This window comes from Opisthorchis viverrini (assembly GCF_000715545.1).
Source record: "Opisthorchis viverrini unplaced genomic scaffold opera_v5_173, whole genome shotgun sequence".
Classification (NCBI taxonomy): domain Eukaryota; kingdom Metazoa; phylum Platyhelminthes; class Trematoda; order Opisthorchiida; family Opisthorchiidae; genus Opisthorchis; species Opisthorchis viverrini.
The window spans coordinates 982,780-999,159 of record NW_008751827.1 but is presented as its reverse complement, the minus strand read 5'-3'; the positions used below and the strand labels follow the sequence as shown (position 1 = coordinate 999,159).

General features: G+C 44.0%; 1 protein-coding gene across 1 annotated transcript; it reads right to left on the bottom strand.

Annotated features, from left to right (window-relative positions):
• Positions 1 to 833: 833 nt before the first annotated feature.
• Positions 834 to 6,819, bottom strand: T265_07443 (hypothetical protein; the record flags this gene model as incomplete). The annotated part of the gene is made up of 3 exons (XM_009172961.1): positions 834 to 1,138; positions 1,205 to 2,363; positions 5,395 to 6,819. 3 exons carry the CDS (start codon positions 6,817 to 6,819, stop codon positions 834 to 836), a joined length of 2,889 nt encoding a protein of 962 aa, XP_009171225.1.
• Between the last annotated feature and the right edge of the window lie 9,561 nt (positions 6,820 to 16,380).

Sequence of the window (16,380 nt, the reverse complement as noted above, 5' to 3'; positions counted from 1 at the left end):
CCTGCATTCTTTGGAACAAAAGTCTGATTGATTGTTCCTTTGTTTAATTTAGAAAACATATTGCTTGTTCGTAGTCACGCCACTTTCGTTTGAACGGTCGTGTTCCTGTTCTGGCGTAATTATCCCGGTGAGTCCACACCAAAGGGAAGCACTGGACTTGAGTCTTGCTCTCATCAGAGCTCATCAACAGTGCATATCCGACCGCCGTGCCGGGTTCTGAACCCCGGACATCTGACATGCGAGGCGAGCGTGTAACCACTCCTCCACCAACGCACGTTGGACGCTCCTGAATTTTCACGTGTTCACGTGTTCAAGCTCTTCTGAAGCGAAACGTGTTCACACTTGAGCGATGTGATTGGTGTGCCCGACCAATCGAACGACGACCCAGTAACTGTCCTGGTTGTGACGATTGATTGNTGAGCTCTAATAGAACCGAAACTCGAGTCCAGTGCTTTCCTTTGGTGTGGACTCACCGGAACGAATAGGCCAGAACAATAGCGCGGCCGTTCCAACGAGAGTGGTGTGACTACGAATGGGAAATACCCGTCCCGCAAAACCCCAATTAGATAACACATTTGTACACTTTTTGGATTCATATGGTCTAAAAGTGGCATATTATTTCCTCATATTCTCGGTTTTATTCTTTATTATCCATAAAGCCCAAACAGGTGCACGAACTGCAACGTACCCAGCCAGGTGAATAACTTAGGGGGGCACTGGTTGTATATCTAGAAAGAAGTCGTTTCTAACAAATCATCGATTACTCGACTACTAGTTATTTGGAATAGTTTCATATGCGAAATGGCTTTCATCAAAAGCTACGTCGAAATAAACTATTCATGAATTCGGAGATAATCACTCACCGTTCTCATTCCATCCACGCAATGATGCAGCTTGTTTGAGTCTATGTTCGCCAGCTTATCTTTTTCAAAACAGTTTTGTGACTGCAACAATGCCTCACCAATAGCTCTCTTACAAGAGCTATCCACATGTCTTTCGAATGCAGCGAGAGAACCACGGAAATTAGGCGGTTCGTGGATTGATCCGCGTTCCCAACGTACAGTAGAGACCTGATGCTGTCCTGTACCTATACCCCGTCCTTCTTTAGACAGCGGTCCAATTTGCGATGCAAACGGTACTGAACAACCACCGACATTGAACGGTGGGAGAGAACTGATCAAGGACTGTCTCGCACTAGACTAACTACTTATTGTATTCATCAGCGAATTAATCGATCGTTGTCGGAACATTTGTGGTGATGTTCTGAACGCCCTGACCAAAGTTTGCTCAAAAGATTCTGTTTCATTGCATGGTTGTGGATTTGGGCCAGGAAAATCCATGCGCGACTGTGAATCAGATAATCTTGGTCCTGACACCATGTTGAACATGGGAGCTCTTGTTGGTCTGTTCTCGTGTAGAGTTGGAGAGCTCAGTAATCTTGTTTTATCTGACAAACTACGATGCAGATCTCCATCCGAACTGCCATCTGTTGGACCGTTGGACAGTCGAACAGAACTTGGAGACGGGCTGCTACTACTGCTATTTAAACGTACATCACTGGAAGATGGTGGGCTCAACAAGGATTGTGATCGATCATGTTCGTTTCCTCCTCTAGCATGCCGAAGCGAGATTTCGCTGTTCATTGGGAAATGTTCCATGTTTGCGGTGTTCCCGCTTGTGCCATTTTCAAACGTTCTTCGAACTTCGGCTCCAGCATATTGCATACTGTGTATAACATCTGCAACGCCGTTAGTGTAGGTGCTCCGTGGAGACATGTAGTTGAATGTAGACCGCGAGCCTGCACGAGAGTTTAGTCGAGTATCGGTAACCTTGGTGCGTCTGCGTCTTGATGCTCCATTGAGCGGCGTCGTTAGCGGAGAAATATTACCAATTTCCGAAACATTCTTTATTCCGGGGACTCCTTGTAAAACTGAAACAGCCGAATTAGAAACAGGCCGATGATCTTCCTCAGTCTTCCGCCCGACAACCAGAGGAATGGCTTCCGTTTGTTCCTCTTGAGCGTCTGTTTCTTGATTATGCAGTTTCAACTGTGGACCGGAACTGTTCTGTCTTGTTGAACTGGGAGAAACTGGAGAAGGAAAGTGGTGTCCACTCAGAGGGGGGAAGAGTCCCAATGGTAGTCGCGTGAATGCTGACAAACCAAACTGGGACAGATAAGATGGAGACCAAGGTGGCTCATTCGTATTCACGGGGAAATTGCTAAACAGCTTGCCACTGAGGTCATTTTTGTTCATCCACAAAGCATTCTGTAATCCAATTGCGCTTGCAAGGACCGCGGCTCCTGCAGTTTCCGGTTGCAAAAATGACGGGTGCTGAGGCGTCACAGAACACATTTTGTCAGGCTATATAGGCAGAAGAGCGGGAAACAAGTAAATAGTGCGTCGTTTTGTGTAACAACTGCGGAACCAACCAAATTCTCGCACATTCCTCCTTGTTTGCCAACCTATTCAAACCGTGACAAGTTACCTAATCGTGAAATAGAGTTGGCGATATTCTACCAGAGCAAACAATTTTCAGCCTTACCTTAATTGTCTTGTTGAAGGTGCAATTAACCCCTAGCCATGAGACACAGTTCTGAAAACTGTTGTACTGCTAACATCAGGTAATGTGACTTGTGACACGACACTCGTTTAGTTGTATGAGCTTCGGTTGCCAAAGCGAACTGAGTCCTTGCTGAGAAACTCAATGAAACATCACCGTCAAACCTCTTTACTCAGTTTTGCTTGCATCATGCTTCTGACAACATGAACCGTTGAGCGCCTTTTTCACGTGGCTATCATGTGATTTTTAAACGTCTGAAGGACGTAGTCTTTGGAAGAAACACCCTGGATCTCTTAAGGTCCCGATCCTTCCCAGCAGGTTATTACACAGACCTCGAGTCGGTACAATAGGAACTCGCATATCTCAGGGAAATTTTAACATATTTTCAAAGTAGGTGGTAAGAAGAAATGGATTTTCTTCTGATCCGCCTAGCTACTGGTTATGCAGGCTGGTAGGAAGCTGATGGACATTTTGCCCCACACCGCCACTGGATGAAACCCTCAATAAAAGAAATAGGCCGGTGAAACCAGCCAGTGGAGATCTTCCTTTTTCTGATGCACTACTCACCGACAGCCCGCAACCGGTTTCGCCCTTCTTGGGGCTCATCAGGTAGGCGCAGTCTCCGAGTTTCCGTTAACTATTATGTTCTGCTTGAAACCAAATTCCTCGAAATTAGCGAATATCACTCATTTGGCAAACTAATTTGGTTTTTCGAGAGACGCACATAGAACCCAGCTGAATCTCTCAGCTTCGATGTTTCCAGGCAACTGAATGTGTTGCACCATGTTTCAATCGCTACGATATTCGAGATATCAGTTGACTGGAAACATCAAAACCGAAAGATTCAGCTGGGTTCCAGGTGAGCCTCTCGCTAAACCAAATTAGTTTGCAAATGAGTTCGCTCATCTATCTTCTTCGTTCACATTATCTAGAGTCTGTAAATGTGTCTCGTAAGGTCCACTGGGGCTTTTTTACTCATCTTTGCATGGCTTCATCTACGGCACCCGGTAATGAGTACTAGAGCCCAGCTGTTCCTGACATGTATTTGGCTTGATTCGGACCAAGGATCTGTTTTCGTCCTTCCGAGTCTTCGAAGTGTGGAAGCGGATTCCCAAATATAATGACCACTTTTCTTACATGCCACATGTAGATGCTTTCTACCTCTTGTGGACGGTATACCTGTGGTCATGCGAAGAACGTGCACAAGATGGTGACATCTCCGATTTACTAGTGATGATTGGTCAGACGTGTTCAGTGTTCTTGACCCTCCATTCCTTCTGTTTGATCCGATAGACATAACTTGACTCATAAAGATAGAAACTTGGACAACTAATTTAGGAATACAAAACGAAGTTTGTGCGTATATGGCAAGTTAAACTCTTGGTTTCTGACCGCCTGACAACCGGCAGTTTTTGAGATCTACCGTTTGGACGGTTAATCTTGTAGGTTTCAGAAGTGCTAGGTCGTGTTTCAAAATGTGGACGTAAATAGGACATTCTGAATGACTGTATCACATTGAAAGCCACGACAGTCACATAAACCTGCGCAGCTTGAGGACGCCAATGCCTTGGTCGACTTGTCTTCACCAGTTACTGGCATTCTCACTTCATAGACCACCGTGGGATTGACCCTCATTTGTCTATGGTCGAGATGACAGCAATGTAACCGTTGCTTATTTCGCTTGGCCGCGCAATCTATCTGTGCACGGTTCACTGTCATTAGAAATGACGTTACCAGCGTGCTGCTGCTGTGGTCACCGCAACTTCCTGACAATATCGGTGCTAAGCATGTGACTAGTCCATAGTCGGAGCTCCGCCCCCCGCATCTACTGGGGGTAAAGGTTACTGCGGAAATCACTGAACTGCTTTGTGATGCTTGCTTCATGAAAGTTCAAGAGAACGCTTGACAATGTTCATTTTTCAAAAACTCTACGCAGCGAGATGCTTAATTTCGTGTCCAATGTCTTATAGCCGCTTAGCTCGGATTTACTAACAAGCAACTTCTTAGCTAGGGGGGTCTTCCTTTCACCGCTAGCAGTGGGAACGCCAGTTTTACATTTATCCACCCATTTCCAACTAAATGGTGTGTACTGCGGAGAGTTTGTTGCGGCCATTTACTTTCGACAATTGCATCATTCCTTGTTTGGTCTAAAACAGTGAGCGATGATCCCAGATATGGTATTCATCAATAAAACCGGTGCTCTGGACTACTCAGATCATGGCTCGAACAGTCATAAGATGGGTAGCAGAATGAACCAGACTGAAAATTCATAGCAAATGGACTAACCTGATACCTGATGGGCGGTCGGGTTTAAAAAAACACGACTTTCCGACCACTGTCTACACACGTTGCTGATGCCTGCGCAGATCACTTTTCTACATAAATCTGCGTCGATCTGTAGATATGCATGTATATTACTCCAGTCTTGTCTAATATCTATGATCTAATCAGTTTGGACATCCTTAATGGAACTTTATAAGTGAATATGGAAGCTGTGATTACTTTGCCGTCATACCCCATGACAAATGGGACTGTTAGCAGGAAAACTCAGTTGATTGGGCCGGCCGGTGTTTGTTAACAAACCCTGTGGGTTTATCCGCTGAATTATATGATATTTCTGGCTTACTGCGTCACATTCAGCTCCTCACACACACTCTCCGGTCTCTTAGCTATAAACAGATGTGAACCGCCTATGCTCAGCTAATGAACTAGTCAGCATCATCAAACTGAAGCGACCTCTATGATTGGTTAGGCATGCAATTTCAGCTAGATCTTTCAACCTTTCAATGTTGCACTCACTCTGCTATGAAATCATCTGGTTAGAAGACTTACTTGATAGTTCAGTGATGGTTCCTTCAGCTCTCCAGTCCCGCCATTATTCCCCAATCCCTCTATGGTGAATCCATCGTTCGTCTTGTTTGGAGATGATCTCCGGTAGCCGGATTCCATCCGGTTACATCTATTTTTGACAGGAAGTGAATCGGAAACCACTTGTATAAAATTCGGCTTGAGTAACTGCGGGAGAGGCAACTTGAATGCATTCGAATAGGGGAATACTTGGGACGTGTAGTCACTTAGTGGATTCTGACAGTTATCGGTGTCGGTGCTCATCTCAGTCGATTCATTGAGTTTTTGCGAAAGAGCTCTAATCTGAGCAGTATGTTGTTCCTTCTCGAGACAAATGTTTCCGTCAGAAGTTAGTGTTTCAGGGCCCACTGGAATAGGTTCGCGTTCGCTACCCTGTTTCTCTTCGCTCGTACAGGATAGATTCAAATTATTGATTGTAAAGGACGGTATACTAGCTGCTTTTAAAGCTGACCAGACAATTTCGCTTCTGTTGCCCGGATTACTCAGGTTTTCCGCTTCTGGTGTGCTAGAATTTTGAAATTCTGAAACCGCCTCGGAAGCAAAATTAGGCGGTTCGACGGTGCTAGATGTCTTCCTGGTTATTGTATCGTTTTGTTCGGTGGAGAGAGAACTTGTGGCCGATTTCAAACCGGCCAACACTTGTTCTCTAATACTTTCTATACTGGACCGTAAAGACTGTCCAACAAGTCGAGATATCTGTGGTTCAAGTTGTGATAAAGTTCGTTCCAACAACAGTTCCGTTTGCGTATCGTACGACTTTTTCGTCTCCGATGGACAAATAATTTGTCGGACAGTTTCAACTGCTTGATGACTGATTTCATGGATAAACTGATTTTCTTTGTGCTCCGAAAATTTGTCGATTCCCGAGTCAGATAGTGTGCTTTTCATCGGTTCCACCTCATTGGAGAAGTCACTGTCTACAGACGTCGTGTCCGAGATTTTTACCAGTTTTGGAAACTCACTGTATTCCTCGTCCGAATCTGTCATTTCACCCGTGTCCAGTTGCACAGCAGGGAACTTTTGCGGGGGTACCAGGGGCTTCCTACGTTTACGCCTTTGACCGTCGAGGGTGGTATGTAGGATTTCACATGACTGACTCGATCCGGTCACGTGCATATCTCGATCCAAATGGGTTGCGGTGTACGAGGCTTCTGATTGTGCCTCACTATTTTTGTGATGGACTGAATTCGGTTCACTAGCTGTCGATGTCGATACAGAGCAGTGTGTAGGTTCATACTTCAAGGGTGGTAAGATGTGTTCGGGTGAAACAGTTCCATCCATCTTTTGGAATGGCCGCATATTCGATTCATTATCCAACGGTTGTAGATGGGGCGGAGAAGATGTGGCTTGAAACTCATCGTCCTGATGTGGGATTCCAGCCACATCCATTTGTAAACGCTGTGTAGTTGATGTGGACCCCAACTAGAAGGTTAACAGAAAAATTATCTAGATTCAAGCTGAAATGTTTGTCGCACAAAAAGGTATCAATAGGACTGGCAGACCGCCCAAAGTTTGTCTTTGCATTTTTGTCGACATTCGCTTTGTTTGTTCAGATTACTCAGCCAAAAAGCTTCGTTTCAAGACCTATTAAACTCTCCCTGATTTAAAACAATCTTAAAAACACCAGTGTCCTATAATTTTTTGGGGAAGTTGCTTCGATCTTTTAGTAAGATTCTTGAATTAGCTTTTATTATAGTAACAGGTTATGAAGTTGACGTGGCAGGTCACACAAAAATACGCACTCTCAAATGAGTGTTGAAAAGTGGCCGAATGAGCCGGATGAAAAAACGTGGCGCTTGCAGATGAATCTAACCTAAGCCGTGTATTCCGAGTCATCTCAACACCCAGGATTTCCTTCAGTATTGAAAAACGGCTTCTCATCGTCTTTTAAAATCTTTTAGTACGGTAAAATATCTCTCCGTAATCAGTCAGTATCAAAGCAACTGGTTGAAAAAAGATCCTTTGGACAGAGACTAAGGAAAACACTCTGTTTCTCAATACGTAATGAAATAATTCGCATCAACCCATACACTTTCAGTGTGCTATCCAGCCACAGTGTTTCATGTTTCTGTCAGCCCGTGTTGAGAGTAAAGAACTGACGCCTCTTGCATTGGGTACAAAATTGTTTGATACTTTGTTAGATCAAGAATGCTTGTCCCATATCAGTCACGGTCGGACGAAGACAACAGTACAGACTGTGTGATGTGAGCCGGAATGACTACGAAAGTATAGTTTCTTCAACAGAAGTCCTACCTCACCATGCTTTTCGAGACAAATCAAACCCTAATATGATCTTAGAGATGTCACCAGGTCACGTGCTTCCTCTGAAAATCTTGCCAGGAAAACGACATGGGATATAAATCTGTCCGGCTGATGATAAGACGGTCGCCGTTTAGTCACAGTGTTGTTCACCGACCCACTAGATCAAATCGAGAAGCCAAATTTGAACGAGCAAGGCTGCTGAAATCCTGTTGAATGTTCCCGCCACAAATTTCCAACTGCGTTTCTTCAACCCACGCTAATTTTCTTTCCGATTTATGCAGAACTATTGCAGCAAACTGAGGCATAAGAGAATGTCATAAACGAAATATTCAGTCGAATCTGTCGTGAAAACCAAATTGATTTTCAAATGAGTGTATTTCTCGAAAAAAATTGCAATTTGGGTTCAAGTAGATTATAAGGTTGACGGAAACTCGGGGACTGAGCCTACATGATGAGCCCCAAGAAGGGTGAAACCGGTCGGGGGCGGTAGAAGAATTTTCAGCAACCTTGTGAAAACTGAGACATGTGTTCAACCGAACCGCGGCAAGAAATCGAGCGTTGTTCACGGAATACGCTCTGAAAACAGCTCTCTGTTGCACAATTGGTTTTCGCCATGTTTTGGTGAGCTGGGCTAATGCTTCATACGATCAACAAACTCTGGATAGTTGAGGTCAACAAAACCATCGTGACCTATGAATAACAGAATAAAGCAGTCGTTTTATTGCAGAATTGGTTTGCACACTGCGTTGTTCAAATTATGCGTAGAATTCAGTGCTCTGGCTTGGTAAAATAAAGGAAAGAAAGAAAAGGAAAGCCTTCACTCTCATATAAATATGATGAATGATTTTGATCACTGTGTTGAAAAACACCAGTGTCCTATAATTTTTTGGGGAAGTTGCTTCGATCTTTTAGTAAGATTCTTGAATTAGCTTTTATTATAGTAACAGGTTATGAAGTTGACGTGGCAGGTCACACAAAAATACGCACTCTCAAATGAGTGTTGAAAAGTGGCCGAATAAGCCGGATGAAAAAACGTGGCGCTTGCAGATGAATCTAACCTAAGCCGTGTATTCCGAGTCATCTCAACACCCAGGATTTCCTTCAGTATTGAAAAACGGCTTCTCATCGTCTTTTAAAATCTTTTAGTACGGTAAAATATCTCTCCGTAATCAGTCAGTATCAAAGCAACTGGTTGAAAAAAGATCCTTTGGACAGAGACTAAGGAAAACACTCTGTTTCTCAATACGTAATGAAATAATTCGCATCAACCCATACACTTTCAGTGTGCTATCCAGCCACAGTGTTTCATGTTTCTGTCAGCCCGTGTTGAGAGTAAAGAACTGACGCCTCTTGCATTGGGTACAAAATTGTTTGATACTTTGTTAGATCAAGAATGCTTGTCCCATATCAGTCACGGTCGGACGAAGACAACAGTACAGACTGTGTGATGTGAGCCGGAATGACTACGAAAGTATAGTTTCTTCAACAGAAGTCCTACCTCACCATGCTTTTCGAGACAAATCAAACCCTAATATGATCTTAGAGATGTCACCAGGTCACGTGCTTCCTCTGAAAATCTTGCCAGGAAAACGACATGGGATATAAATCTGTCCGGCTGATGATAAGACGGTCGCCGTTTAGTCACAGTGTTGTTCACCGACCCACTAGATCAAATCGAGAAGCCAAATTTGAACGAGCAAGGCTGCTGAAATCCTGTTGAATGTTCCCGCCACTCCAATCCAACTGCGTTTCTTCAACCCACGCTAATTTTCTTTCCGATTTTATGCAGAACTATTGCAGCAAACTGAGGCATAACAGCATAAAGGAGCAAGGCTGCTGAAATCCTGTTGAATGTTCCCGCCACAAATTTCCAACTGCGTTTCTTCAACCCACGCTAATTTTCTTCCGATTTATGGCAGAACTATTGCAGCAAACTGAGGCATAAGAGAATGTCATAAACGAAATATTCAGTCGAATCTGTCGTGAAAACCAAATTGATTTTCAAATGAGTGTATTTCTCGAAAAAAATTGCAATTTGGGTTCAAGTAGATTATAAGGTTGACGGAAACTCGGGGACTGAGCCTACATGATGAGCCCCAAGAAGGGTGAAACCGGTCGGGGGCGGTAGAAGAATTTTCAGCAACCTTGTGAAAACTGAGACATGTGTTCAACCGAACCGCGGCAAGAAATCGAGCGTTGTTCACGGAATACGCTCTGAAAACAGCTCTCTGTTGCACAATTGGTTTTCGCCATGTTTTGGTGAGCTGGGCTAATGCTTCATACGATCAACAAACTCTGGATAGTTGAGGTCAACAAAACCATCGTGACCTATGAATAACAGAATAAAGCAGTCGTTTTATTGCAGAATTGGTTTGCACACTGCGTTGTTCAAATTATGCGTAGAATTCAGTGCTCTGGCTTGGTAAAATAAAGGAAAGAAAGAAAAGGAAAGCCTTCACTCTCATATAAATATGATGAATGATTTTGATCACTGTGTTGCTTTCATCGGCCGAAGGATTTGTGCCAAGTTCTGCGTACCGCAAACGTCAGCAGGCACGAGCTGCTTAAGACTCTGTTCTACACAGCAGATACTATGAAGTCCGGATTAGCATAGTGCAGCATATATACTCTGTCAGTCCTCTGACTATCCACATTCCCCGACAGAGACGTTGGGTGCCAAGTGACGATCAAAGAATCCAACGCATTTGGGCAGTACGATTTTCGAATTTTATGGCTTCAACCCATAGCGACCTGTGGCCATAGCTGCCGTGGCCACATCCATGACCTCTACAGTATTCAAACAAACAAAATCTATACTCACTCGAGGTTACTGCACGTATTCAGTTCAGTGAAGTACTACTTGCTCTTTTAATGTCCGCATGTTTAAGTCAACGCGTCGGAATATGTAGAAGGACCAGACCAGCTGTAAACTTGTGCGTACCTTAAAAGTGCATAAAGTGTTCTTCAGACTCCGCTCCACCAATCGGCCCATCCCAAAATCCCGTGCCAGGAGGGTGCATTAGACACAGGCCCCTAACTGATGGTTCGTAACACAGGATGTGAACACAACTTCGCCTTTGGGCGCTTACCCAAAACAAGGTCAAATCCAGCCTGGTAAGACTAACAGAACACACGCATTCGCATACCAATCTGGTTTTTATGGGAGGCCAAACTGGAACCCAGTTGAAGAACATCATAAACTAGAAATTCCATGTGAGTTCCATCTGCGTATCCCGTCAAAATTAAATTGGTATGCAGTCGAGAGGATTGGTCGAATTTCGTGAAATCTAAGTTCTAGTACAACATAAGGTGGACGAAAAGTCAGGAACTGTGCCTACCTGATGAGCCCCAAGATGAGCGAAGCCGGTCGTGAGGTGTCAATTTTTCTCTACTACCTTGTGAGTAGTATGTTACAGCAACAAAGTTTGTACGAAAGAGGAGGATACCGGTTTTAGATAAATTGTTCGCACAGCTAGCCTGGCACCGTTCATTGAAACGCTAGAAAGGCAAAATATTTAAGTCGAAGTGAAAAAAGCAGGTGTTTCGAAGCACGAGCGATACATGTGACGTGAAACATTAACCCTTTTGCCGAATGGGCACTATGCATGAGGTTGCTATAATCTTCCCACGACTTGCTTTGCTCTACTTGGCATTCATCAGACAAGAGCAATGTCCGCGTTTCCATCAATCTGATGCTTTACTTTAACGCAAATTGCACGAAATTTGCGAACTACACTCGTTTGCATACAAATTCCGTTTTCAAGTGAGATTCATCTGAATCCCAGCGGAATCTCTCGTTTATGATGGCCTTCAATGGGTCGGCTGCACTAGGCTACCTCAAGTTTCAGCTGGTAGGGTATTCGAGATATCCCTGCCGAAGAATTTTCGGAAACTTTATTTGTGTTATTACACGCCCATAAAACGCTAGTTTTCACTAAGCGGAGGCATTTTCGCCAGTTCAGTACTGTTATATCTGCTGATTCGTCAATCTGAGGTATCTGCTGCTGACCCGCTCCAGTGCCTAGTGTCGGAGAGAAAAGACTCACAGAAGGGAACACAACAGCTATATTCTGAACAAGCGAGTTAGTGAGTGCGAGTGCGAGAGCGAGTGCGAAAGTTACAACGGCCCCACGCTATTTAAAGGGGACTTTCTGACATTGATCCAGGCTGTTTGATAGACGTTAATGAACACCCATCAACATCGATCGTGCCTCTGTGAAAAGCCTGAACGCTGATCAGATTCGGTCGTGCTTCTGTGGCGTGCAAGAACACTCATCAGGTTTTGCTGAATTGATTGAATGATTGATTGGCCTGGATGCTTGTCGGCTTTCCAGTTGAGTTTTTGGTGGAGTAGTAGGTTCCGGGCATTCTGAGGTTGCTTTCAGGAATCTGACCTTCCTGATAAGTACCGTCACCTTTAATTAGTGATTTCACAAATCACGGGGGGAGAGAGTAGGAAGCAAAGATCGCAGATCCTATTTTTCTTGTGGGCAGAAAGCCTGGGGAAGGCTATTGAAACTCCCACTTTACAACACTATTATCATGTGTTTTTGAAGAGCATCGTCACAAACATAAAAGGCGATTCGGAGCGATGGGTGTGAAAGGTTGCATAGGAGAATAGTAAATAAAACGAGGAAAACGTTTCGCTCAAAGACGTGCCATCAGTCTTCCCAATCGGACAAGATGACTTCCGCGATGGTTAAGAAGGTTTGGTATGGAAACACGTGTGAAAAATCCAGCAACTGAGGAGAGGATAAACAACGCTGAATGATCTTCAAGGCTCAGTAACCGCTAGCACATTCAAGACTCGCACATCAGGCATAAGCTGTCCGTCATACTGGGTCAAGTGCAACAGTCAGTGGCGAGCATGAACACTCAACTCCATGTGGCAGCCTTAACGGTGTCGTAGGTACGTAGAATCCAAAATGGTGAGCAGATACAAGTCACTGACTGCGACCTGGGGAAGTCCCATTTTAATTGAAGCAGATCCCTCGATATGAAATGACCATCGGTTGATGGACCAAAAATTCGACATCACAATTGATTGCATGTAAGACTGAGATTATGGCGACGAAACAATGATCGGCACCATAGTTTGCTCCTTCTCATTTCACGCAGTAACTAACGCACTCATCTGTGATTATGCTCAAGTCTATCACAGTTGTTCGGCACTCCTTAAAAACCGCTTAGGTCAGGCTTGATGAAGGATGACGATGTAGGTGCTCTCAACTCCTCGAGGACGGTGCACCCTAGGTGACGGAGAAGTTTCGCGAGTTCCCTTGTAACCCGATTATGACGAGCACATCTACCATCACGTATGATCCAGCAGAACCGCAAAATATGCACCCAACTCTCTGGTTTCCGGTCCTAAGCAGGCTGAAACGGAACGTTTATTTTCGTAAAGGAAACTACTCACAAGATTGCTGAAAACTTTTCTACCGCCCCCGACCGGTTTCGCCCTTCTTGAGGCTCATCAGGTAGGCTCAGTCCCCAAGTTTCCGTCAAACTTATGTTCTACTTGAACCCAAATTGGACTGTTTTCGAGGAGTGCACTCATTTGTAAAGCAATTTGGTTTTCACGAGAGACCCAACTGAATCATAAACGAGAGATTCAGTTGAATCTCTCGTGAAAACCAAATTGATTCGCAAATGGGTGTATTTCTTGAAAAGTTTATTCCTTCTCATTTTTTATGACGGTTAATTTAATTTTTTATTACTTTATTTTATTTTTTCCTTCTCATTTTTTCTTCATTATTATTGTTATTAGCAGAAGTAATAGTAGTATGGTTTTCTGGGAACACTGCCACAACCCACCATCGGGCTCACCCAATTCCAAGTTCTTCAGTTAGGAGTGAACCTCGAGTTTCCGACCACTTTTTGTTTTACGTGAATACAGGTTTTATAGAAACTCGGTAACGGTGCTCAACCAATGAGTCCAAAGACATATGAAAATTGGTAGTGGGCTGTTTAAAAAGTTTTCAACAAGGAAAGTACTCACAAGGTTGCTGAAAACTTTTTGACAACGTTCTCTTCAGCAATCTTGTGAGTAGTTTCCATCACGAAAATATGCTGCGATATCTCGAATATCGTGCCAATTAAAACATGAGGCGGCCTGTGTGCAGCACGAGAGATTCATTTGAGTCTCTCGTGAAAACCAATTTGATTTGCAAATGAGTGTACTTCTCGAAAGTTTTCAACAACTTTATAAGCAGTATAATTTTCCAAGGAATTGTGCAGTGATATTTTGAATACCTTACCGACTGAAACACTAGGTGACATTTGTGCATCACGTTCCTCTGAGGAGTGTCACAAACGGGTGGTTTCGCTTGGAGTCAGCTGAGACTCTCGCGCCAGTTATACGTCAATTCACACGGGTGTGCATAGCCTACTACTCGCCCCCAACCGTGTTGCTCTGCTCCTAAAACCTAACTTTGTATTGACCGGTGACTGGGAAATTACCAAACACCGTATACCATCATATCGCGAAATAACGGTCCAGTGCGATTTTCAAGAAATACTCTCAGTTGCGCATAAATTTGGTTTTGACAGGTGACTCAACTAAATCCAGCTGAATCTTTCGTTTCTGATAGCTTGCTCTAACTGAATCCAGTGGTGGGTTGTCGAAAAGATTTCAGCAACCGCATGAGTAGTGTGTTACGTTTAGTCCATTACACTATTTCTACTTTGCCGATTTAACAAGACCGAGGATGATGCACATTACAACAGTCGCACTTTCCCTGCAAAAATCATTCAGGTTTCCACCACTCCTTTGTGACGCAATAGTGCACGGGCAGTTTAATTTCGCCTGTGACGAAAATAGGGTCAACCGAAAAACCGTAGTGTAAACTGTGCAGAAAATATTCACACAGGAAATTTGATCCACCTAAGTGAATTAGCATAACCTTACCGTTTCCACTGGAGTTAACTTTACGTGTGTGACTGCAACAGTTCTTTTCCGACCATTTATCATTGTCCCACTGTCCGCTTGTCCCTTGAGGGTTGTGTTATTTGGAAAATGGAGGATGTGGGGCGGGGGGAGGGAAGTTGTGCTGTACCGTGTTCCAACCGGTTTTCTATAAAACACGCCTTGGGAGTCTGTCTATACGTGTTTCTGTTCTGCGTGATAGTAACTGAACACACGTTGCTGCTGGTGGCTTGAGGTTTTAAGGGCAGAAACGGCTGCGCATGCGTAGAACTTTCGAAAGCGGCATACTACCTCCCGTCCCCATTCTTAATCAGGATACGGTTATGGACGATTGCTGACTACAAACTAATTAGCTCATCTAGTTGGAAACGAGACAAAAGTTTACAAATGGATAGGCCATAGGCTACCATTACATAAGATATGTGGTGCGATGGGGGGGGGGGTAGAAAGTGTTTGGTGGTTAAACCGAATGTCGCTCCCCACTGCGACGAGTCATTTTGTTTGCCTGTGGTTAGCGATTTTTCTCGGACGATTTTGGATACATAGGGTAAATGTGTTCAGGGTCCCGACCTGCTCAATTAGGTAAACATTAGAAAAGCGGAAGATTGATGAGCCAGATGAAGTGTTTACCAGGCCAGTCCCACTAATTGCCTTAGCAGCGAAAATTTGAAGAGAGTCGAGGTGGTAAAAATTAACACAAAATGGGTTTTCTAAAATAAACTGTGGAATTTTGTTGACACGGCTTCTGTGGGAGACCCGAAGTTAGGTAAAACCAGCCTCATAGCTTTTTGATGACCTCCTCTTCTTTTCAGAAAGTATAAATGCGAGACCTAAACAATCCAGTTCAGTTTCTTCAGTATTAACGCAGAATCCGCTGTGCATAACGCAACGGGAACAATTGTGACCAGGTACTTGATAAGTAAAGCAGTAACGAAGAATTAGTGAAAATTGACTGAGCGTCGCACACTACTGATAAGGTCGCTGAAAACTCTCCCCATGACCGCTTTCTCCCTTCCTGTACGGATAGATGCAGTCCCCAAGATTTCGTCAGACTTATATTCTGCATGAATTTTGTTAATTCTTCAAGAAATACACGCATTTGCAAATCAATTTGGTTTTCACGAGAGACTGAAACATGAGGCGGCCTGTGTGCAGCACATTCAGCTGGAGAACATCATAAACAAGAGATTCAGTTGAATCTCCCAAATTGATCTGAAAATGAGTGTATATGTCAAAAAAATGTGTCTTCATGAGTACTTCTGTAGATCGTAACCGTCATCTAGCTAACGGGGGCACTTATCTCATTGCGCACAGACCGTTCTGCAAATCATATACCAATACACTTTTTTCATGGAAATCTCAGTGTCGCAGTCAATTCAATTTCTCACTTCGACCGCCTGTATTTCAGGCATACTGGGCAATCGGACATCGGAATTTCATGAAGAAAGGCGTGAACCTTGCAGTTGTGGCACTTTTATACAACTTACATGGACACTAGTGAGGAGGGAGTAAAGAAACGTATTAGGTAACAGTACAATTAGATGCGGATTCTAGAACAAGAACAAAACACAATGACCGTTGCTACCCGGTGAACCCGCATAAAAAATCGTTCAGCTGTAGCACCCTTTCGGTGCCTAGCTGCCATGCCACCCGAAGGAAGCACGAGGTCTGGGATACGGCATGGTTGCCCAAGCCTAGACAGGGGAAGTCGAGGTGCAGAGGTCGGATTCGAACCATGGATCTTCCAGTCAGCAAATTCGCGC